The sequence below is a fragment of the Centroberyx affinis genome, unplaced genomic scaffold (genome assembly GCF_046629955.1).
Source record: "Centroberyx affinis isolate AG114_WGS23_722 - 3 ecotype Tasmania unplaced genomic scaffold, CSIRO-AGI_Caff_v1 ptg006103l_1, whole genome shotgun sequence".
Classification (NCBI taxonomy): Eukaryota; Metazoa; Chordata; class Actinopteri; order Beryciformes; family Berycidae; genus Centroberyx; species Centroberyx affinis.
This window is the reverse complement of record NW_027283104.1, coordinates 119219-142547: the sequence shown is the minus strand read 5'-3', so window position 1 is coordinate 142547 and position 23329 is coordinate 119219. Positions and strand designations below refer to the sequence as shown.

General features: G+C 42.4%; 1 protein-coding gene across 5 annotated transcripts in view; it reads left to right on the top strand.

Annotated features, from left to right (window-relative positions):
• Nucleotides 1-23089, top strand: part of LOC139638089 (ubiquitin carboxyl-terminal hydrolase 15-like) — a 29866-nt gene extending 6777 nt beyond the window's left edge. For 2 of the 5 annotated variants that reach the window (XM_071512118.1, XM_071512116.1), the window contains 17 exons: nt 1352-1413; nt 1993-2082; nt 6912-7059; nt 7939-8112; nt 9015-9173; nt 10085-10309; nt 10940-11023; nt 11925-12019; nt 13052-13240; nt 13774-13892; nt 14218-14499; nt 15520-15590; nt 16279-16394; nt 16729-16878; nt 17258-17361; nt 18651-18739; nt 20778-23089. In XM_071512118.1, coding sequence (XP_071368219.1) covers nt 1352-1413; nt 1993-2082; nt 6912-7059; nt 7939-8112; nt 9015-9173; nt 10085-10309; nt 10940-11023; nt 11925-12019; nt 13052-13240; nt 13774-13892; nt 14218-14499; nt 15520-15590; nt 16279-16394; nt 16729-16878; nt 17258-17361; nt 18651-18739; nt 20778-21185 — 2565 coding nt within the window. In that variant the 3' untranslated portion in view covers nt 21186-23089. Of the gene's footprint in view, nt 1-1351; nt 1414-1992; nt 2083-6911; nt 7060-7938; nt 8113-9014; nt 9174-10084; nt 10310-10939; nt 11024-11924; nt 12020-13051; nt 13241-13773; nt 13893-14187; nt 14500-15519; nt 15591-16278; nt 16395-16728; nt 16879-17257; nt 17362-18650; nt 18740-20777 lie in introns of all 5 variants that reach the window. The other 3 variants (XM_071512120.1, XM_071512117.1, XM_071512119.1) reach the window with 3 other exon arrangements.
• Nucleotides 23090-23329: the final 240 nt, after the last annotated feature.

Below are 23329 nucleotides of genomic sequence, written 5' to 3'. Positions count from 1 at the left end.
GACACATCACTTCCTGTGGGCCCAAAGATTTTTTTTTCCTGGAAAGACCTACCAGACACCGGGTGTTTCAGAACGGCAAATGTAGAAGCTTTCATGAACTGGCTATAGGTTGAATCACTATTATATTCTCTCAATCAGTGAAAGAGAGTAGCAAAACGGAAATGTATTTATATGAAAATGTCACAGATTATTTAAGTTACCAACGCAAGGTGGTGTTGTGGTAAAATAGACCGTCCCGTAATGAGAAGGTCACAGCTTCAATCCCCACATCTGTCTGTCAGCAGCTATGTGAGGCAGTGATCCTCTACCTCCTCACCCACTTTAAGTCGCTCTGGATAAGAGCATCAGCTGAACGACATTGGTTTAAAATCTACATGTACATGTCCTGGTCTACGCTTAACCTCTGTTACTTGTGGAATTTGGCCCAGCATGTGAAGTGCGTCCACCTGGGAGTTGAGCAGAGCCGCACACAGTCTCTTTACAATCCCAGACTAATCTAGACAACCGGCCACAATGGGCCAGCAGGCTTTAGGTCGGAGGGCCGCTCCATTCACCGGCAGCTGTTCCAGAGGATTGTCGGGCCTTTTTAGCTTGCCTTGGACAAAGCCTCACTAAGTGGGCCAGTGGACGGGATCCATCCGGCTCCCTGTCTTTGCCCAGTGGAAACAACTACAGTTTGTAGAGGAAACGCATATTTTAGCAGCAGCAGTAACAGGTTGTTTGTTCTCCCAGTGGCTTTTGAGAAATCAATGGTAGGTCATCCACAGTACAAGTATGGGAATCCCAAACAGGTCTATTTCATAAAATAGGATGTGCAACTGTAGGCTTTGTGTTTTTTTCCCTCTCTTATTGTCTCTTGATGATGTTTCTTAATTATCTCAGTATTTATTTCATTCTCATACCCCCTGGGTTCTTGATAACCTTGATGTCATATGGCTATTTTTAACCCTGGAGTATCAATCTATCATCTGATGTTTTGGTGAAAACAGAGTTACTTATTCAGTGTAGCTATAAATGGGTCTTAACATTTACCCAAAGTTGCAGTCTCAAAATTTATATTAAGGATAAAAATGAAACTTAAAGATTTGCTATATCGAATGTGAAAACACGCTCAAGATCTCCACACTACTCAGGATACAGATGACTGAAATTAAATAGACCACAGTGGTTTTACTACATAGTATGTCAACATTCAGAACCTCTAAAATACTGTGAATCCTCAAAATGAAAAATGCTATATAGGATGAGAAAACTTGAATGCTCAATATCTCTAAACTACTGTGAATGCAGATGGAAACCATTCTTGTTCTGAGCTGCCGATTTAGTCTTTTCCCTGTCTCCTCTCCTGCAGGTTCTTGTAATAGAGCAGAAGAATGAGGATGGCACATGGCCCCGAGGCTCCACGGCACCCAAGTGAGTGAATGGCACATCTTCCGGCGCGTCTCTATCTTTTTTGGCTGAGGGAAGGAGTTGTATTTTGCCACAGGAATAGAGAGCAAGTTCTTTCTAGGCTGTATCGGATTTCAGCTGTCGAGTTCTTTACTTTCTCCTCTCAGCAGTATGGCTGCAAAATATTGGCAAAAAAATAATATATAAATCACTGAATTGCTGTAGATATATATTTGTTATAGACGTATATCAGAAGTCTAGGAAGCTTTCCTAAACTCCTTTCCCTTGAATAAGGTTGAGAAAGTTGAAAGTTGAGTTTTCTTGGGATTTGGAAATTGAAAGAATTAATTGTGCAGCCCCTTTTTGAAGTTTTGCTACTACGTCACTACGGCACCTCATCTTCAAAAATTTCTCCTCTCTATGACTTTGCCTCAATCTACCACGTTTGCTTGGCCTTTTGTTGCTGACATATCCCTCTGTTTATACTTTAACTCATCTCATGATTTTGTTTAATTGACCCTCACACGCCTTTCCGGAGAGCTCCTTATCCCCCCCCCCCCCCCCCCCCTCTCTAACTCATGATCTATTCTTTATCTTTTGAAGGTCATCTGGTGCTTCCAATCTCTCTGCTTTGCCAAAGATCTCGCCTTCATCTCTCACAAACAATCATAACAGCAGCTTCAACAGCAGGAAGTAAGGCCCAGTAGTGGTGTGAATGGCAGACTGGGGGGAGGGCTGGGATGCAGCCAGAGATAGAGCCTAGACTTTCACAAACCTGGCTGGAGAGTCACATATAATGGGAGGCACCACAACCTCCAAAACGGTATTATCCCATAAGAAAGCTGCATAACTGAAGCCGCTTCAAGTTGATCACATCAACTTTTTGCATGTTTTCTTTTTTCTTTTCTTTTCTTCCCCCCTTTTCTTCTCTTTTCTTTTCTTCAGTTCACTTTTATTGTCCACAAAGGGAATTCGGCTCACAGCAAGGCACAATAAAGCCATAATGAGAACACAGATACAATACAAATACACAAATATTTATCCCAATACAATTAAAAAGGATGAATTATGGCAGATACAATGGATAGGCAAGGAGAGAGCAAAGAGATATTTGTGCAAAATGTGCAAAAGTACAAGGAGTGTGGGTTGTACCATCAACTTTCTGTCAGCACTGAAAACATTAAGCTCCTGCAAAAAATATAATCTTTGCTGGCCTTTCTTACAAATTGCTTCTGTGTTGCTCTCAAAGCTCAATTCTTTGTCAATAACGGTGCCAAGATGCTCGTAGTTCTGAACAAGTTGCACTCCCTGACCTTTAATAATTGTCTGGCAGAGTGGATGTGATGTTCTTCTAAAATCAATGGCCTTTTGTTTTCTTTTGTTTTCTTTCGTTTCTGTTCTTTTCTGTACTTTTCTGTACTGCTTTGTTCTGTTCACTTTACACTCATTCATAAATTCAGTCATAGTTAATGAGCCGGTTTACAGTATGCCAATATGAAGCTTGTAGAGCTTTGTTTTGGACAGCTCTATCTCTGGCTGGGGTTCGGGGCTCAAGGTGGTCTCCTGACAGTGCAGTTTCAGCTGCAGGAGCTGATATCGGGGAGGGGGATTGGGATTACGTGGGATTGATCTCTTTGGAGTGTTCTTCAGCCGCAGCAGTGCTCTCTAAAAACGGGCCTATGGGTGCCTCTGGGTAGCTTAGTCAGCAGGTCGTTGTCAGTTAATGCTCTATCTCTAATTTGATGCTGTACTGATTGATGGTGCTTGCTAGGGCTGCACAGTTACGGCAAACATGATAATCCGGGTTATTTTGCTAAATATTTTGATCACGATTATCAATCACAATTTTTTGTCTTGGTTTCAGGAATCAAAATTATTTAATTACACTTTTACACCTTAGCATATATTTTTACTTTTTTTCTTTAGTAGTAGTTTTCACGCTTTCTGTGTTCCTCTTATTGTGGTAATTATTTACAATATTCAAATACTAAATAATTACTACTATATTACTTTGAGGTACAGCTACAACCCTAAAGCAGACATAATCTGTACTGTACTCGTTTGTCGTCATCTGGTTCAAAACTGAAGTATCTCCAAATGACAGACGATGATCCACCTGTAGGAACTGCAACAGATTTTTCACGTTAAGACTCGGGAGAAGGATTTTACTCTGTACCGTTGGACCAATCTTTTCCACTTTGCTTGTCGCTACGTTTTTCCAAAGCTGGTCCGTGTAAGGTTTCTCTGCCTGCTTCTCCACCTTAACTTTTGTTTTGTCCACATGGATGAACGTTGCTCATTCCAAAGGTTGTGATTGGTTACGCGTGATGGAAGTGCTTGATATACCACACTGGGATTATAGGGGAATTGAAAATATAACAAACACTTAAATATGTACATGATTATTAATCCTGGAAACCTAAAATCACGACATAAGATTATCTACGAGTAATTGTGCAGCCCTAGTGCTAGCCTATATTTTCAGAAGCCTGAATTGTTTTTAACTGTGCAGAGTTTTCCCAAAAGCATCTTAAGCCTAATTTTTGTTACATCTCAGTCAAAAGGCACAGCTGATTTTAGTGTTTTTGGGGTATTTCGGTCCAGATCCACACAGAGACATGTTCTGTGGTCTCAAACATCTCAAATACCAGGTCAGCCTAGTTTTTCCTGTCATTCGAGGTGAAGCTCAGCCCAACATCTCTCCATAGACATTGACAGCGACATAAATATGAGGTAAAAAAAGATGAAGAATTCGCTGTAGCCAAAGTTTAGGAGTTTTTTCCAAAGCCATGGGACCCAGAAGCCCTGTCAGCCCTGTGCTGGAGAGCACTGCTCCACTGTGGGTGGAGCTTTAGTCTGTCCTGTCCAATAGACGTTACTGTCCCCTCCTTCCACTGTGTGTGTGTGATTTACTGCATGCTGGAGTGTGTATGTGTTGTGTGTGCCTTTTTAGATATAGACTCTCTGCTTCTCATTGCTTAACACTATTGGAATGCAGATATAATAGCCACAAGCTCAGTCACCAAAAAAAAAAAAAAATCAATATTGACGCATAAAAAGCTGAAATGAACTGAGCCTGTTCTTTTTTTTTTTTACATTCATACGGATTCTCTGCTGTCCAGGGAAAAGAAAATCAAACTATTGCAACACAGCAGCAGCATAATTGTTTCGCAGTAGTCTAGGCTGGCATTTACTTACCTTTGTCTGGTTCGGAGCATAGACCCAGAGTTGCACATTATGTCATTGTCACAGGTTTACATTATATTGTATGATAGCAGTGGCATCTTTGTCTGTAGTGTTGGTGGATGTGTGGAATGCACAGAGCGGGTGACTTGGGGAAATTGGATCTTCACTTCCCAGTTGCTCCTGTCCCTGGCTCACTGTACTGCCAGCGCCATCATTTTCTCTGAATTATGCATGGGGCAGTTTTTTTTTTCTTTAATATTAAGTGCTCCCACATTACGTAAGGCATGTCTTTTTGATTGTGCGGTTCTGGCCTGGTCGGCTTAGCTTCAGTTGAAACACACTGTAGCAGCGTAGCCTTTAGTGTCAGTCTCTTCTGAGGCGGCGTCCCCAGATTCTGGCAGGCAGTACTAGTCTTTCTCTCTCTCTGTCTCTCTTGCTTGCTCTCTCTCTCTCTCTACCTCTCTCTCTCTCTGTCTCTCTCTCTCTCTACCTCTCTCTCTCTCTCTACCTCTCCTCTCCCTCTGAGCTTGTTGCAATGCACATGTTCTGCAGTCTAAGTGACCTTCAGAATACATTTCATCTGCTCCTGCTCCCCTCATCGCCTGCCTCCACACACACACACACCGGCCCCTGCGATGAAACCAACGCTCTCTCCAGGTCCTAGTTATTTATTTAGGCTCCTCTTCCTAAGGCGCCGGTAGAGACAGCCATGGCATATTAAAGAGAGTGAGACTGTCAAAGAGTGTGTGTCACTCAGACACAGGGGGTGCTAAGAGAGTCAAAGGGTGTATTTTAGAGTGGAAGAAAGAGAATGTGTGCACAAGCGTAAGAAACGGGGGATAGATACAGAGATTGAGCAAGATTGAGTGTGTCAATGTGTGTGTATGTGTGCGTTAGGGAGAGAGAGAGAGAGAGAGAGAGGGGTAGAGTGATACTGAGGGAGAGTGGGGCCTGTGAATACTGCAGCCTCAGCTGGATGCAGTGGATCAGCTGCTCCCTCCATCCCCATCTCATTTCTCTTCTGTCAGCCTCCCCCCTCTCGCTCTGTCCTCCCCTCCCCCTTCTCTCTCTGCCTCTCTTCTTTTCCCTCCTCCTCTCCGTCCCCCTCCCTCTCTCTCCCTCTCCCCCTTTCTGTCTCTCTCTCTCTCTCTCTCTCTCTCTCTCTCTCCTTCTGTGCACCTCTAGCTCCGGTAGCAGTAGTCTTGAGCATCCTTGCTGCTGCTGATGCTGCTATAAATATCTGCTGGTAGCAGTAGAGCGGCAGAGAGCAGCAGGCAGGCCAGAGGGAGGAGCAGAGGACCGAGCAGAGACCAGCGGACGGGACGGGACAGGACAGGACAGGACAGGACAGGGGGGAAGGGATCTGAGTCAGAGAGGGTGGCAGGATGACATTCAAACCAACCCGGAAAAGAAGAAAGGGGGGAGAAGAGAGGAAAGGAGCTGCTCACTTGGCTCTAGCTAGGGAGTTCTAAGCTTGCCATCCATCCAGCTCACTCACTTAGATCTTTGTATGTGGGAAGGAGAGAGAGTGTGTGTGCTTGTTAGCATCATAGCCGGTTCTTTTGTTTACTAAGGGCTATTGGGTCGTGGCAGAGGACAGGGCTGCACTGGACTTAGGAGGCAAAATTAGGCCTAAACTTGGTTTGGACTATCTTTGCACTGCTACTGGAGCTGGACTGGGTTTAGCTGAGGTAACACTGGGACTCAACAGTGGAGACTGGACTTTCCTCCCCGGCCTCTCAGAACCGGGCTTTGCACGCGCCGGACCCGAACCGAACTCCATCCAGGCTGCGGGTCTTTTTGTATTTTGCGCGGAAATGCGGGCCGGCGCGGGCCGGGGCAGGGCGGAGATGCCATGCTCCTGTGCTGCTGGTGGTGCCTGAGGCCTGAGGCGGTGGAGCTGGACAGCCGGAGGGTGGACCGGGTGCTGAACTGCGAGGCCACTGTCTCCACCACCGTCACAGCTGCCTCCCTCGACCAGTGGGAGCCAGAAACCGCCAACTCCGCCTTGCAGCCCTCCCAGAGGTCTGCTGATTGCCATGGGGGGGGCCTAGCTTTAAGCTCTCTGGATACAGCATTGATTGTCTGGTGCTCTAGTGTGGTATTGGGTAGGAGATGAAGCAGAGGTAGCCAAAGCTGTATGTTTGCCTGGTGGTCTCTCATAGTGCATTGTTCAATGTATTAATAACTTTAGTGAAGTAGAAGTAGTAATGTTTGATTTGTGTGTGCGTTAGTGTCTTCTCTAGCATATCTGTGCTTGTATCAGTTTGACAACCAGGTATCCAGCAGTATATAACATGTCTATTTGTGCGTGTGTGTGTGTTTTTATTGCACAGTGTGAAGAACTCAAGCTACAGTCTGCCGTCCTACCACCCATACAGCAACAGCTATGACTACTCAGACCAGGGCAGACAGAGCGAGCGCTCGGGCCTCTGTGGACTCTCCAACCTGGGCAACACCTGCTTCATGAACTCTGCTGTGCAGGTAACATGCCTTTGGGGATTTCTACACAGGAAAGTCTGGGAAAGGATGGAAAATGGTTCTGTTACTTTCCAAGTCTTGAAGAGTTTGGGGATTTGGGGATTTTGAAATGTGGAGGAGATCTGTGCTTTGAGCCAGGACTCACTCTTGAACTACTTCTCTATCTGGAGTCATGTTAAAAAGGATATGCGCGACCATCCATATGAAAAGAAAAAATACTCAGAATATAGGGCACTTGTGGTTCTGGGAGAGACCTGAGCGAAACTTTGAACAGGAGCATAGAACTATTTAAAGATCCCCTGTACTGCTAAGGACTGTACTACACCCTTCTCTGCTATAATGTATACTTCTGGCAAATGTGATCCAAAACTTTCAAATACCTTTTTGAACCATCGTTAGATGCTGAATGATTTTTTCCTTTGAGTTGAGTCGTTTCTTCAATATTGTTTCAGCTAAGTCTGCAGAGTTCTTACAGTATGGAAATTGAATTTGATAACTTTCACATCTTGAAAAGTTTGAGAATTGCACAAAAAAGATTGGAGTTTTAGTAACTGTTGATACACATATGACCGCACGTTTTATGTAGCTGTAAACCCTTTACTATATCACATCTTATGATATGATATCTTATCTTATGATATCTGCATCTATAATGCTTAGATACAGTGATACGGCGTAGTTGACAGTCATATTTCGCAGTCACTATTAGCATGTGCCATATTGAACACTGATCTAAATCTTCAAATCCTGTCAGTTAATTAAAGTCTGGAAAATGACGTGGAAGTTTGAAACAGAGAATGTATAGGAAGCCTGAACTGATCCTCTCCTATTCATCATTTTTTCAGTTTGAGATAACATTTTGTTTTCTGTTTTCCCCCTCAGTGTTTAAGCAACATCCCTCCGCTGACGGAGTACTTCCTCAAAGACAAATACACAGACGAGCTGAATGAGGACAATCCGCTGGGCATGAAGGGGGAGATCGCCAAAGCCTACGCCGAGCTCATCAAGCAGGTGTGGTCGGGAAAATACAGCTACGTCACCCCCAGGCCTTTCAAGGTAACTACTGCCTCATTCACACTTTGGCTGAATTTCCTTCCACTCTCTGCATCCTCTGTCCTTGGCGTTGGTACCTGGGCAGGAGAAGCAATAACCTTCAATGAGCTCAGCTTTATCTGTATGTTGAACTTCAACTTCCACTTCCAAAGCACTGTATATACATTTTTGAAAAAGATACGGTTATTTTTTAGTATCTTTATCTTAATATAGAGGATCCAGTCTGTAAAAGTCTTTATCATTTTGTCAACCAAGGACTTAAGCTACCTGTTATCCTTACAAAAAATACCATCATTTGTGCACAGAGATAGTCGAGTTGTTAAAGGAGTAGTTCATCCCAAAATGAAAATTCGGTCATTATCCTACTCACCCCGGTGCCAGCTGACACTCCGTTGAAGTTCGAAGGATCTCCGAACACACAGCGAGTCAGCCCCCTTAGTTTAATTTCAGCCTTCTCCCAAACTATTGAAGTCAACCGGACCATCTTTTTACAGCTCCAACAAAAGCAGAAAATGTCAATCAAATTTCTCCAAACAGCCTGTGCAGGATAGTCCAAGTCTTTGGCAGCCAAACGATTGTGCAATGGGTCTAAAAGTCCAATATTTACTGCTGTTTCTCTCCCTCTTTCTCACTATCTAAATAAAGAAAAACAATACTAAAGGTGAATGGACTGCCCAAAGAAAAGCATCAGAGTATGTTTTAATTTTTACTATCAATCATGTTTTAAGAGTAGGCGTCTCTCTCTCTTCAGGTGATGGATATCTGATCTTGGGAAAAACATCATCATGCCATTCTTTGCTGTTTTTTCTTTTTTGATGAATGAATGAATGTATGATGTACTTTTATGCGTTTGCACCCCTGCACATTTCATTTTTTAAATATGCATATGTGTTTCCACCCTCCAGACCCAGGTGGGCCGCTTCGCCCCCCAGTTCTCGGGCTACCAGCAGCAGGACTCCCATGAGCTGCTGGCCTTCCTGCTGGACGGCCTCCATGAGGATCTGAACCGCATCAGGAAGAAGCCCTACATCCAGCTAAAGGACGCTGACGGCAGGCCTGATAAGGTGAGCCCAACAACTGATCAGTTAATCAGGGATCCTACACAGGTCTGGGAAATCTTTGATAAGTATATACAAAGTTAATTAAATCATCTCCAGGTCTTGAAATGTTATGTAATTGGACAAAAGCTATGGGAAAGAATGGAAGAAAGCTGTTGTTTAGTCCTGATAAGATATATGACTACACTTATGTCTGTCTTATGACTGTCTTTTCACATAGTTTGTTTTTTGTTGTTGGTGTAAACAATTATCTTCACCTATCGAACAATGTTTTATTTGTCATATTGCTTAGCCACTGTTTGTACTACACTTTATGTAGACTGTCACTGCATTTATTTGGGTATTTGTTGCTGTAAAGAATAATCTGTAGCCGTAAAGTGATGCCCCAGTTGTCATATTGCCTAGTAACCGTATGCATGTGCCACATCCAATATATTGAACAGAATCTTCTAATCCATCCAAGGAATTAAGGTCTGAAAAAATTCTGAAATGTTAAAATAGAAAATATTTAACATTGGTTAATGACTGAATGAATGAATCACTTAATCAGATAGATCAAGTGATCAGTTTATCTAAAGTAGGAAAATATAACTTTTCTCATATGCAGCATTACCTCATCTTTTTAAATTGTATCTGTTTTATTTAGATTATTATTATTATTGTATAAATTGTACAGTTTTTCTATGGTTGCACAAGGATCTAATTTCCCGACCAGGCTATTTGCTTGATGTTTACTTAAACCGTTCAGTGTTGTGTCTTTTTCTTCGTCTCCCCTGGTGGGAGTAACGAGGCACGCCTGCTCTTATCAAATTGTCTTATCATCTGTTGCCATGTTTTCAGTGTATTGTTGTGGGCGGTTTGTACTCACTTTGCTTGAAATATCTTTTTTTTTTTTTTTGCCCACTCATGTCTCCCAGGTGGTGGCGGAGGAGGCGTGGGAGAACCACATCAAGAGGAACGACTCTATCATTGTGGACATCTTTCATGGCCTCTTCAAGTCGACCCTGGTGTGCCCCGTCTGCGCCAAGGTCTCCGTGACCTTTGACCCTTTCTGCTACTTGACGCTGCCGCTGCCCATGAAGAAGGAGCGAACACTGGAGGTCTACCTGGTCAGACTGGACCCTCTGGCCAAACCCACACAGGTGAAACACAAAGCCTCATAGCCGATTCCATATGAGATTATGTGACACATTATATTTGGAGAATTAAATTGAGCAATGAGTTCTCCGCATCATAACGTACACATATTTAACAATATCTAACAAAAAATCTACAACATTTTATTTTCTCATATTTCCCACAATCCCATTACTTTTCCTTCCTAGTAAATGCTGTTTTTTCGTGGTTTTCGTGATTTTCTTGGCGTACCAGTATGGTCCTAAAAATTCCTAAAAATGGAGTTTATTCATTTTGAAGAATACAAAATTTGTGACAGCTCAAGATTATTTGCACAACACTGAGTCACTTTCCAAGTTTGTTCTCGTCCAATCCGCCAACTTTTGAACAGTCCCGACATCCTGAACTGGAAATGCGTTGTATTATAGAAGCAAGACGCCATCAAACAGCCATTTTCTTGTGACTTTAATGGATTGTCCTAGCTAACGAGATAAAATAAGTGAATGAATGCGTTGCATCCATGCAGTAGGGTAGTTGTTTGTCCTTACATCTTGGTTTTTGAAAATATCTCAGACATATTTCCAAAGTGTAGTACAATGACTTTATTTGAAGATTTCATCTAGCCGTGTGTTTCTGTACGTTTCTTCCCGTTTCAGTACAAGCTGACCGTGCCCAAGGTGGGCTACATCTCTGACCTGTGTACCTCCCTCTCCAGCCTGTCTGGGGTGCCTGCTGAGAAGGTAAAAAAATCACACTCAGCTCTGCTCTAGTCAATAACCCTGAACTCCTATTAGCCATCACACTATAACGCTGACCTGTCCTTAGACTGCACAGCCCAAAATAGGCTATTCCCTTTCCAAACTGTCCTTTCCAGTGCAGTTTCAGCAGCTATGGGGGCGGGGTGCTGTATCCCTTTTCATCTTAATAGATTGTACAGTGATTTCAGTAGGTTTAAGTTTAGTTTGTGTGTGCAAATAAAGAAAATGCTAGACAAAAAGAGAAGAAAAGAAATGCAAAAGGTGCCAAGTAACCTCAAAGGGCTTATAAAAACATCTCACTACGCAAGAAAGAGGACGAAAAATTGTGACCATTGTTTGGGGGACAGAGGACAAAAAATCAAAGTACAGTCTATTTTTCCATCACTAGAACATACTTTTATGTTAGAAAAAGGCAGAAAATCATGTCTTGCTTTGATTTTTGACACGTTACATGAGTCTCCTGGTATTGGATATTAGCATCAGGAAGTTCACTGTTAGCGATACCCTATTTTAGCCTGGTATCTGATAGCAGTGTTGGTATCAGTGCAACCCTAGCTCAAAGATGATCTTGGGGCTAATGCAGGAAGACTTTTTGGGAATCCCATACCAGTTCAGTTTGGTTTGGAAAAGCATTTCTATTGCATATTGGTCTGAATTTTCAGTATATGATAATGCCTGATTTGTATTTTGAATAATCTTTGGTATTTACAAATTCCAAATATTACATTACTAAATAGCCAAGGGATAGTTACATCAGATCCTGTCTATTGGTATGTGTAATGTACTCTAGTCAACCTCCAGGTTTCTAATTTCTGAAGTTGTACTGTGGTTTTTCTCTTGACTGACTGTGTGTTCCTCCTCTCCAACACTCCCCGTCCCCCAGATGATTGTAACAGACATCTACAACCACCGCTTCCACCGAATCTTCGCCACCAACGAGAACCTGAGCAGCATCATGGAGAGAGATGACATCTATGTGTGAGTGTCAAGGCAGAGCTGACCAGACAGGCGGATTATTTTCACTTTGATCAGAGCCAGACGGCATTCATGTGATTGACTGAAATAGAAAGTATAGCACAGTTGGAAGATTGAAGGGTGGGTGGATGGACTGATAGCCCGTGTGGCTGAGTGGATGAAATTAATCAGCGAATAATAATTAGAAACCAGGGGTGGAAAGCGTACTAAAATATCCTACTCAAGTTGAAGTACTGTTAAGAAGCTGTGATCTGTTCGGTGCAATTCTAAAATGATGAGAGTACAGACTTCAATCTAGATTCTTTTCATTGTAAAAAATTACAAAGTAAAGTGCACAAACAACTAGGGCTGCAACTAACGATTATTTCCATTGTCGATTAATCTGTCGATTATTTTCTCGATTAATTGATTAGTTGTTTGGTCTATAAAATGTCAGAAAATGGTGAAAAATGACAATCAGTGTTTCCCAAAGCCCAAGATGACGTCCTCAAATGTCTTGTTTTGTCCACAACCAAAAGATATTAAGTTTACTGTCATAGAGGAGTAAAGAAACCAGAAAATATTCACATTTAAGAAGCTGGAATCAGAGAATTTTTACTTATTTTTCTTAAAAAATGACTCAAACCGATTAATCGATTATCAAAATAGTTGGCGATTAATTTACTAGTTGACAACTAATCGATTAATCGATTAATCGTTGCAGCTCTACAAACAACTTAAAGCCAGATTACTCTTCTCTTCTTTGCTGACTGAACGTTCACTGTGAATGGCTCCACATTTGTCCAATTTACATTGGTCCAGTTTCTGTTGCTGTAATAGATGTGATTTAAAATGTTGCAAAGTACAATACTTAAGCAAACATGTACTTAAATAACTGACTTTAAAAAGTACTCAAAAACAAGTACAAGCACACGAAAAAGCTGCTCAATCACAGTAACGTGAGTAAATGTAATCCCACCCTTGTGAGAAAGTGCAATAAGAGACAAGAATTTACATTGCAGCTTACCCAGACTGACCATTCTTGTGTCCTTGCAGGTTTGAGGTGGCGGTGAACCGGCTGGAGGACACGGACCACGTCGTGATCCCGGTGCACCTAAGGGAGAAGTACAAGCAGTCGGGTTACAACCACACCAGCACGCCGCTGTTCGGACAGCCCTTCCTCATCACCGTCCCCAGAACGCTCAGCGAAGACAAGCTCTACAACATGCTGCTCCTACGCCTCTGGTAGGTTTATCTCGCCCAGCGCTGGATCATATTCACTGTGGGAAATTGCCACCAGATACTTTGGCAGGTGACCAACCATCACTTCGAGGTTCTATTTTAAACATTTAATTTGGCTTGTAAAGGAGTGAAAGTGACTGGTAAGCTTTTGAATCCAGCTCTAGATAGACAGAAAATTGCTTTTTTTATTGCTTTATTAAGGCATGTGGTTAAGAGTAGATATAGATAACATTAAATTTGAAAAACAAAAATTGTGTTCACATTTGTTTGGGCCAGTGACAGAAGAGTTTTTTAACAAATGGCCGCCTTAGACAGTTTCCCCCAGAGATTGTAGAATTTTAAGCGTGAAAAAATATTTGTTTGCCAATCGTATATAGTAAAAAGAAGAGCAAAGAGACATTTTTGAGTGCATCCACTGTTCGGAAAACAGGGAATATCCACACAAAGGCTTTCAGTTGTAAAAAATATAAATTATTTATTGCAGTGCCCCAGTGCAAAGCAGTTGCAGTAAATGAGAATGATCTTGTGTTTTTCAGCCGGTTTGTGCGCTCTGCTGTGGAGGAAGACGAGGAGGACTGTGAGGAGACGCAGACAACCAAGCAACATGCTGTCAACGGCAACGCCACCAATGGACTGCTGGAGGAGGGGTCGCCTAGTGAGTACACACACACACACACACACACACACACACACACACACACACACACTGTCAACTTCTGCATGCATAGATCCACTAATCTCGCTGACAAGCTCCTTTAGCAATAGACATTTTGTCAGCAAACATCTGTTAAACATAGAATAACTGCAAAGTAAAGTTTTCCTGTAATGTTTGTTTTATGAATATACCAGAGTTTTCTATTTTATGGTCTAGCGGTCTGTGTAAAATAAATAAATAATAAGTAAATAAATAACTAATACAATGTCAGTTATTTGTCATCTTTCTGTAAAAGCTCTAAAATCTGCTCCGTGTCCTCTTCCAGGCGAGATGGAGACTGACGAGCAGGACGACGAGTCCAGTCAGGATCAGGAGCTGCCCTCTGAGAACGACAACAGCCAATCGGAGGACTCGGTGGGCGGGGACAACGAACTGGAGAACGGCGTGGTTGGTCCGGAGAACTCCACCAAAGGCCAGCAGACGGCGGGGCACAACAAAAAGAGACTTTTTACATTCCAGTTCAACAACATGGGCAAGACGGACTTCTCCCTCATCAAGGAGGACACCAGGCAGATCCGCTTCGATGAGGGACACCTCCGACTCAGTGGTAGGCGCTGGGGCTGAAGCAGGGAAAAGATGAGGACTTCTGTTCCAAAATACTATATATCCATTAAAAAAAAAAAATCCTCAAATTCATCATGCAATATCCCCAAAACATAGAGGATCCATTAAGCAAAAGTGTTATAATTTTGTCAACAAGGATTTAAATGATCTCCTATTCTTCAAAAAGTGGTGTAATTTGTTTTAATTTTGTGCTGTCATTCAGTAGAAGTAGGCATCACATATTTCAACAGGTGGATATCTCATTTTGGAACAAAATAATGTTGTCAATCAACTGAATTGGTGGATACAGACACATTAATGGATAATGAATGAATCCATAATTTAATGAAAGCACAGACAAATACACCGAATGTACAAAATATTAGGCTCTTTTCGTGAAGTACACTGATGATGTGAATCCAGGTAAAAGCCATTATCCTGTATTGATTTTTCCTTATTAAATCTATACCGATCACAAAGGAGGAGATGTAGATAAAGAGAAGCAGACGAGTTAGAGAAGGATTTTTAAGCTTTGAGACAACTGAGATGTGGATTGTGCAAAAGGGGCTGCAACTCAATATCAGGAAGATGTGACTAATATTTTGTTCATTTAGTGTACAATAATAATTTTGAGTTTCTGAATTAATGACTATGAAGATAAATGGATGAAATAATGAACCAAACTATAAATGGATGGACGGCGAATGACAGAAATAAGAGGCAAGGCAAGGCAAGGCAGCTTTATTTTTAATAGCACATTTCATACACTGGGGCAATTCAAAGTGCTTTACAGAGTGATAAAATTACAGTAAAGGTAAAAGATTTACAATTAAAAAGTGCAAAAGTACAGACAAGAGATACAAAAGATAAAAGACTTAAAAAGTAAACTAGTGCAGTTCAAATCAAATGAGATAGAAAGATGAAAGAACACAAGAGAATGAATGAAAGACGGTGTTAACAGAATGAAGGAAATGGAAGAAAACTCGTCTGATTTGTTTATTTACACTCTGTCCTCCTTCCACAGACCGCTCCTATCTGTCCTTGGACTGGGAGCCAGAGATCAAGAAGAAATACTTTGACGAGAGCGTCGCCGAGGTAAAGCCAGTAGCGGTATATATATGGTGATATATTACTGTAGCAGAACAGATGGTTCATTTCTTTAGCGTGCACACCCTCAGAGTAGAGCAAAAACCACTGAACCACAAAATATGGCAATGTGACCCAGACATGAGCAGCAGGGAGTCCAACTGACAAGCGAGACGGTCGTGTAATTGAAAGGTCACAGGGTGGAAAAAAAATAAAATAAATACCAGTGTTGACTACAGATTTCTGGGACTGAAATTGACTCATTAGACTCCTAATGTTTACCAGTATAAAATGGGCTGTGTTTCTATAGGGAAGCATTTTTAGGTAACACATTACCTTACAATGGCCTCATTCCAGTGTATTAGCCCATGTTTTAACCTATGTAAATGTATTGTAAGTACACAATAATACTCCTAAAATTATACTTTAGAATGTGTTGTTATACCTTTGTAGTTGCATTATGTATATGTAGATGAGATTTTTCATTCATACTGCATACTTACAGTACTTTTCCATAAGTTAAGACATGAGTTAACATACTGGAATTACGCCACTGCAAAGTAAAGTGTTTATTTTAGCACTGGGACTTCATGTCCAATCTCTGTCTAACACAATAGTGCCATGAGATGTGTTTGGTCTAACTGTGTTTGTGTGTGTGTGTGTGTGTGTGTGTGTGTGTGTGTGTGTGTTTGAGCAGGACTTTGACAAGCACGAGAGCATGGACTACAAGCCTCAGAAGAAGGCCTTCTTCAAGCTGAAGGACTGCATCGAGCTGTTCACCACTAAGGAGAAGCTGGGGGCAGAGGACCCATGGTGAGAAATACTAACTGCATGGTTAAAAGAACATACCTTTTCTTTCAAAAACTTGTTGGCTGGTAAAATAGTATAAGTAGTTGGTGAATTTTGGGATATGGCTTTTGGACAACAGATTTTCCTTTACAATGAGTAGAAATCACAAGATACTTCATGTAATGTAAAAAAAACTTTTTGCAGCCATTGACAAGACTGTTGATGCAGCAATAACTTCCTGAGGTTATCCTGGGTTTGCTGCTCATCATGCCAAATACGTACAGTATGCGCTTTTGTGTTATTGTGTGCAGTCCCATAGGTTAACGTGGGTGCGTGTGTGTGTGTTCAATCTCTCAAGGTACTGTCCGAACTGTAAACAGCACCAACAGGCCACTAAGAAGCTGGACCTGTGGTCTCTGCCGCCGGTGCTGGTGGTTCATCTGAAACGCTTCTCCTACAGCCGCTACATGAGGGATAAACTGGACTCACTGGTCGACTTCCCACTCAGGTACACACACACACACTCACACACACACACACACACACACACACTTAAAGCGATATATCACTGCAGAACAGATGGTTCACATTATGTATCCATTGTTCTTCTACCTGCTCTGCCAAACCACATCATCCACATGTATACAAACACAGAAGTACATAAACATACACACTCACATGCACATTAAGGGTGTTATTACATGCACAGGTCATGATTTAAGTCAGTAAAATACCAGGTTGTTAGGAAATGATTGTGATTTTGTCTTGTGTCCCAGTTTTCATACCAGATTTGCAGGTTTCATATCTGATGTTGTTACATGCCGAACACACTCACATACACACCTCGCTCACACACAACGACTTGTGTTTGGGTGTGTTTCCTGCAGAGATCTGGACATGTCGGAGTTCTTGATCAACCCCAACGCTGGGCCGTGTCGCTACGACCTCATCGCTGTGTCCAACCACTACGGCGGGATGGGTGGAGGCCACTGTAAGACTCAGCACACAACATAACCATTGAATACATACAGTACCTCCTTTCTACTGGTTTACCACTACTGTACTCACACTCTCTCATTGGCACTGGCACCATTTTAAATTTTTGTCTATTATCTAACTTGAATCCCAGAAACTTCTCACATGATGGGTGATGTGGGGTGAGGGGGTGTTCCAGCATTTTTGCTTTGCTAAACAGAGAAATGGCTTTGAAGTTTTTCCATGGGTTGTAATCAAATATAATTGCCTTTTTGCGATTAAGGCCCTGAAACTTTGGTACAACCTGCCTGAGGAAATGCGATTAGCAAACTGTTCCATGGCACAACTGAAAACTTGTTTTTATCAACTTTGCATTTAACGGATAATTTGTTTTTGCTCTCATTCTGTAGTACTGTTGTTAATTTGAGTTTTTTTTTGGGGTGTCTTATATAATTTCTAAAGTTTGCTGAGTAAGGAGCTGTAGGCATTGGTGGTGTCAGCTGTGCCAATCTTCCCTTTATTATAGCTGTTTGTTGTTTGCTGTGTGCTTGTTCCCTTTATACACCAATGCTTTGCAGCATTGTTAAGAAATGTGCTTTAAGATATACTTAAATATATATACAAATAGTTATTATATGAAAACCAGTGATTGCAGCTGGCTAGCTAGCTTGTGGCTAACATTAGTCAGATTCGATATATGTAACTTCTTAACAAACTGAGCTTTGGCAGGAGGACACTGTGAAACTCACCACAGGCATTATAGCAGGGTTTTGCTGCATTTTTCAAGACAAAATGAATTAACTTTAAAGCCTTCATACGTTTTGATTCCTGTTGAATTAACATTCTCACGCTGGGAATGTGTCTGTATTTCAGCAGAGCTATTCCTCTTACTAACCATACACAGCTGTAATGTAGTTTCAAATTTAAGTACCATGTTGTACCCGTATTGTATCAACTGTGAGTTTGATACAGTGTGGGAATTGCACAAAAAAAGTTTGGAAAAGTATATAAAAAATATTGGTTGTACTATCAGATATTCTGATGCTGAGAATAATCGAGAATAATCATCTATAAAGTGATATGGCAAAGTTAGTAGTGGCAAGGCTCTGAGTGTAAATCATACTGAACACCATCAAAAGAAATTAAGGTGTACAAGAAGTATTGAATTTTGAAGTTGAAACTGTAGGAAGCCTGAGTACCTGAACAGACCAAACTGTGCATAAATCGCAATGGAAAAAACGGTTCCCCTTTGAAGTGGAGAAACTGTATAACTGTAGAAATGTCTTCTCATCTTGTGCTGCTCAGATACCGCTTACGCCAAGAACAAAGACGATGACAAGTGGTACAACTTCGACGACAGCAGCGTGTCTCCTGCCAACGAAGATCAAATAGTGGTGAGTGTCCCTGTTTCCTAACGCCAAGCGATACCTAAAACCAGGCAGCACTCCCATATACATCAAAGGCAGTTTTTTTTTTTCCTGGACTCCAGACTATAAAAGATTCATTTGATTGTCTTTCATCATCCTTTGAAAAGCGTCCGCTCTCCCTCGCTGTCAAAAGTAATGTACTTTCTAAATGAAGTGTTTCTAATGTTTCCACTAATGGGGATTAATCACTGCACAGCCAAGCAGTGTGATTGCTCAAAGACACGTTCCAACTGTGCTGATAAAATTCCCATAAAACACAAGTAGATGTGCTTTACTGGCTGCTAAAGCACGTTCTGTGGTAACCAGGGATGTAGATGGCAATCTCTCTTGGTTTCTCTTGGTTTTTTTTAATGCATATTACTTTTGTAGGAAACTTTTCAGAGAGTACACGTGCTTTGGTAACTGATTGTTTAAAAGTGGTAATAATGTTGAAGACGTTCCACACTGTGATTATGGGTATTTTGGCACTGCCAGCGGTCCTCGCTGTGCCTCGTACTTACTGCATCAACGTCGTACCATAACCACAGGAAACATCTCCCTCTCTGGCGTTGTTGCCGTAATGGGGAATGACACTTGGTTTAAGAATTCACATACAGTACTTTCCCAAGCATTATTGGCACACATAAACAACTCTCTGTCAGTGATGAAAGCCAGAGAACCCAGACTCAAACAATCTGCAATGCCATCAAGATGTTTGTGTGGGCTTTTACACCTCAGAGCCCAAACAAAACTTGTATTTTAGAGTAGTGCTTAGCTGTGCTGAAATGGAGAATGCGCCCTCATCTTCCCCACAAGTTTCACTTTCCGCTGTCCTGCCTCGACACGATCATGTGTACAAAATGTCACACTGATTCACACTGCAGCTATACACCAGCATGATGGCACAGATTAAGGGCTCGACAAACTCTGTCAATGGCTGCGTTTACATGCTCGGAGTAACCAGCTATTAGCCATATTCTGGTTACGGAGTGATTCGGGTTAAGCTGTTTACATGAACCTTCCCTGTTGCCATGAATAAACCCATTACAGAATAATCCTGTCTACCTGAGGTCTCCCGCTCACAGATAGAACAATCCGCACGCAAAAAAGTATGAAAAGGTGCAGCTGCCAGCTGTGTTTTTTGTTAATATCAAAATGTATTCATAATGTTGTTGTCCGAGTTTGCGTGACAAATGTCTGAGTTGACTCACACACTAACTAAATGTGAAAAGAATAAGAGGGCGGCCACACTGATCCATTGTGCCTGTCTGGATACGTGATTTTCAATTCATTTCAAGGCTGATGATGCGTCTGTCTCAGATTTACATCCGTTTTGACAGACTGAACGTTCAACCGAATTGAACTTTTTCTGGACGGACGGATTTGTCACTGTCCGTCTAGCCAATTACAAGCGAGCAGGCGTTCCTAGGTCTGCTTTGGGGGGGGAAACACTGAGGTTTAGAGTCAGAGAGAGGTGTCACTCATCATCAAAGGATCGCAGAAACAAAGACAAAACAGAGAAAGCCAGGCATAACGTTGGGATGATTGTTGGTTTGCCAGGGCATTGTTTTATTTAATTTATGTAGTTTTACTTTTAACAGCCACCATGTTCACTTTCCAAAACAACCCAACGCACAGAAATCTATTCTGTCCCGGCAATGTGGCCGCCCCATAAGATGTTTACATGCCACAGGGTTTTAGGGTAACCAGGTTTGTCGTAATGGGAGTATGAGCTTAACCAGGTTATTGTAACTAAGTTGTGACTTTTACATGTGTCGACCCAAATTTGCAAAGGGAATTCTTTGTGCATGTAAACTTAGCCATGGAGAGACAGTGGTTGTTGGATGTTCTCCTCTGCAAAGTGAACTGTGCTTAGAGCCAACATAAATTGGTCTAAAATAGTTAAGTCAATGTGGCTGAGTAATTGTGTTATGCTGTGTGTGTGTGTGTGTGTGTGTGTGTGTTTGTGTGTGTGTGTGTGTGTGTGTGTGTGTGTGTGTGTGTGTGTGTGTCTGTGTCTCTCCAGTCCAAAGCAGGCTACGTGTTGTTCTACCAGCGGCAAGACACCGTGAAAGGCACCGGCTACTTCGCTCTCGACCGCGAGGAAGAGGAGGACGAGGAGGAGGAAGAGGAGGGAGAGGAGGAGGAGGAGAACGACAACGAAGGAGGGGAGGAGGAGCGGCGGGAGAGGAAGAGCGCCTCCTCCTCCTCCGCCTCCGCCCAGGGAGCCTCCACCTCCTCCTCCTCCGCCGGCGCCGCCGCCCAGAGCGACGAGGAGGACCTCAACGAGAACCGGCGCAGGAAGAACGACAACGAGCAGCAGCAGGAGGAGGAGGAGGAGGAAGAAGAAGAGGAGGAGGAGGAGGAAGAGGAGGAGGAGGAAGAAGAGGAGGAGCAGGTGCCCAATCGAGACGTCGCCATGAAAACCAACTGAGGTGCGAGGAAAAAAAAACGGGGACATGAACACATGGAGAGAGAGACTGGGATCTTTCCATCCAAAGCCATATGGACACACAGTAAGGCGGCGGCGGGCCGGGCGGCTCGAACCGGGCGGGTCGACAGGCGGAGCCGCCAGGGGGCCGGCGACTGTTAGGCCAGGGAGCCGCCGGGGTACGCAACGACAAGCAATCAGGGCCCTCCTCTGTGGTTGGATCACTGTGTGTGTGTGTGCGCGTGTGTGTGTGTGTGTGTGTATATTCTGTGTGAGAGTGTGTCGCCATGTCCATTTGTGTTTTTTTTTTTTTTTCTAGATGAATCACCCCCTCTCACAAATTTCGTCTCCCTCCCTGAAAACATGAAAACACGTCACTGATCGATACCAGGGATATTGGCGTGGTGCTCTAAACCTCCCTCCACTTTTTGTGTTTCTTTTTTTTTTATATAATATTTTTGAGAGCAATGCATTGTTGGCATATCGTTTTACAATTGTTGTTATCATTATCATTTAGGCCTTGTAAATATTTTAAACACTGAATTATATTGGGTTTTCATGATGCGCTGAAACCTTATTTTGAACTTGTTGCACAATCACCAACCCTCCACCCCTCATTTGTTTTTTATAGAATTGTATTAGTGCCAGACGTACTGCAATTGTTTTACAATGACTTCTCTCAGAGGGTCTTCTCAGTTTAAAAAACAAAACGCTTTGGAAGCTGCCTTTAGTAAACCAGTGGTGAGAGCGTCTCCAGTCTAGACTCTGATGCAGAGAAGAGACGCCTATAGTCGTGTGGTTTTATACAATGTCGAACAGCCAAACTGTCCTAGCTTTGTATTGCTGCTGCTGCTGCTGCGATCTCGCATTTTTAGACACATATTCAATGTATTGGCATGAACCTTATGGTTTTAAGGTCCTGCTCTTTTCTCTCTCTCTGGTCTCCTCTGTTGATATTTTATATTTTCAGCTCCAACATCGAGGTGCAAAGGAAAGCAGGACTGAGACGTTACCCAGCTAACTTTGCAAACCAACCACATATTTTTTTGGCATATTATTTATCTGCGAAAATGAATTGGGAGGTTAGTTGGTGCGTTTCAGAAGTACCTAGTGTCCAAATATACAAGCACTCTGTCTTAACTCAACGTAGTGTGCAGGAATTGCGATGAAAACCTGTTGGGAAGTTAGCTGGCTGACTCATAGATCCTTCTTCACAAATCTAATCTTCAACTTTCCCTCTTCAGTTATAGGTGGCATTTCTAGCTTTCATGGCTCTGCACTCTCTCTCTCTCTCTTTCTCTCTCTGTCTCTCTTCCTCTCGTTCAAACCAGAGGCGCCGTGAGATTAGGAACACTGGTGATTATGTTGACATCAGATGGATCATCTCTTGTTTGGATCACCTCGGCCTTAACTCTTAATCTCGGACTAGTCGCCTTTTCTTTGCACATAGTTACCGCTCCGTCTGTCTTGCATGGCCCCGCCCACACAGGGCAGACACACACCAACACACCAACACTCGTGCAACTCTGTGTGCGACACACAAAAGTCCATATTTTTGTGATATTTTGCTTCTTACATCGTAGCCACTTCTGCTTGAAATCATTAGTTTTTTTTGTTTCATCCACAAGAGGGCCAGAATGTATGCTGAATGACTATTGAACAGATGTATGTGGTTGATGCCTTTTGATTCGTTATAGGGCCAGAGTATTTTTTTTCTTCTTTTTCTTTTTTTTTTTGGCTCCCTTTCTTGCTTTGGTTGAATGTGATGGGAATGGGTTCTTGGCCTTTGATATTAGCTGTATGAATTCATGGGTACTGCTGTATGCGTCCCCTTCCTGAGGGAAAATGCTTCATCGTCGGTCTTGTGCTTGGAGCATGGAGGAGGAGGGAAGACAGACAAGCAGACAGGGAGGGAGGGAGGGAGGGAAAACTGGGGTGAGTCTGCCTAAAAAGCCTTCCAGCTTTTAAGATCATGATACAATAACGATATTTTGTGGCAGAACATTGCAGGAAATTCTTCCATCAATGTTCCTCATGATAAAATCTGTTCTCCATGGTGGAGCGTGGTTCCTATATTGATTTTTTTTTTCTACCTGTCATTTCCATTGTAAACAGCATTACTTCACCTGTTATTTGCCTCAGAATAT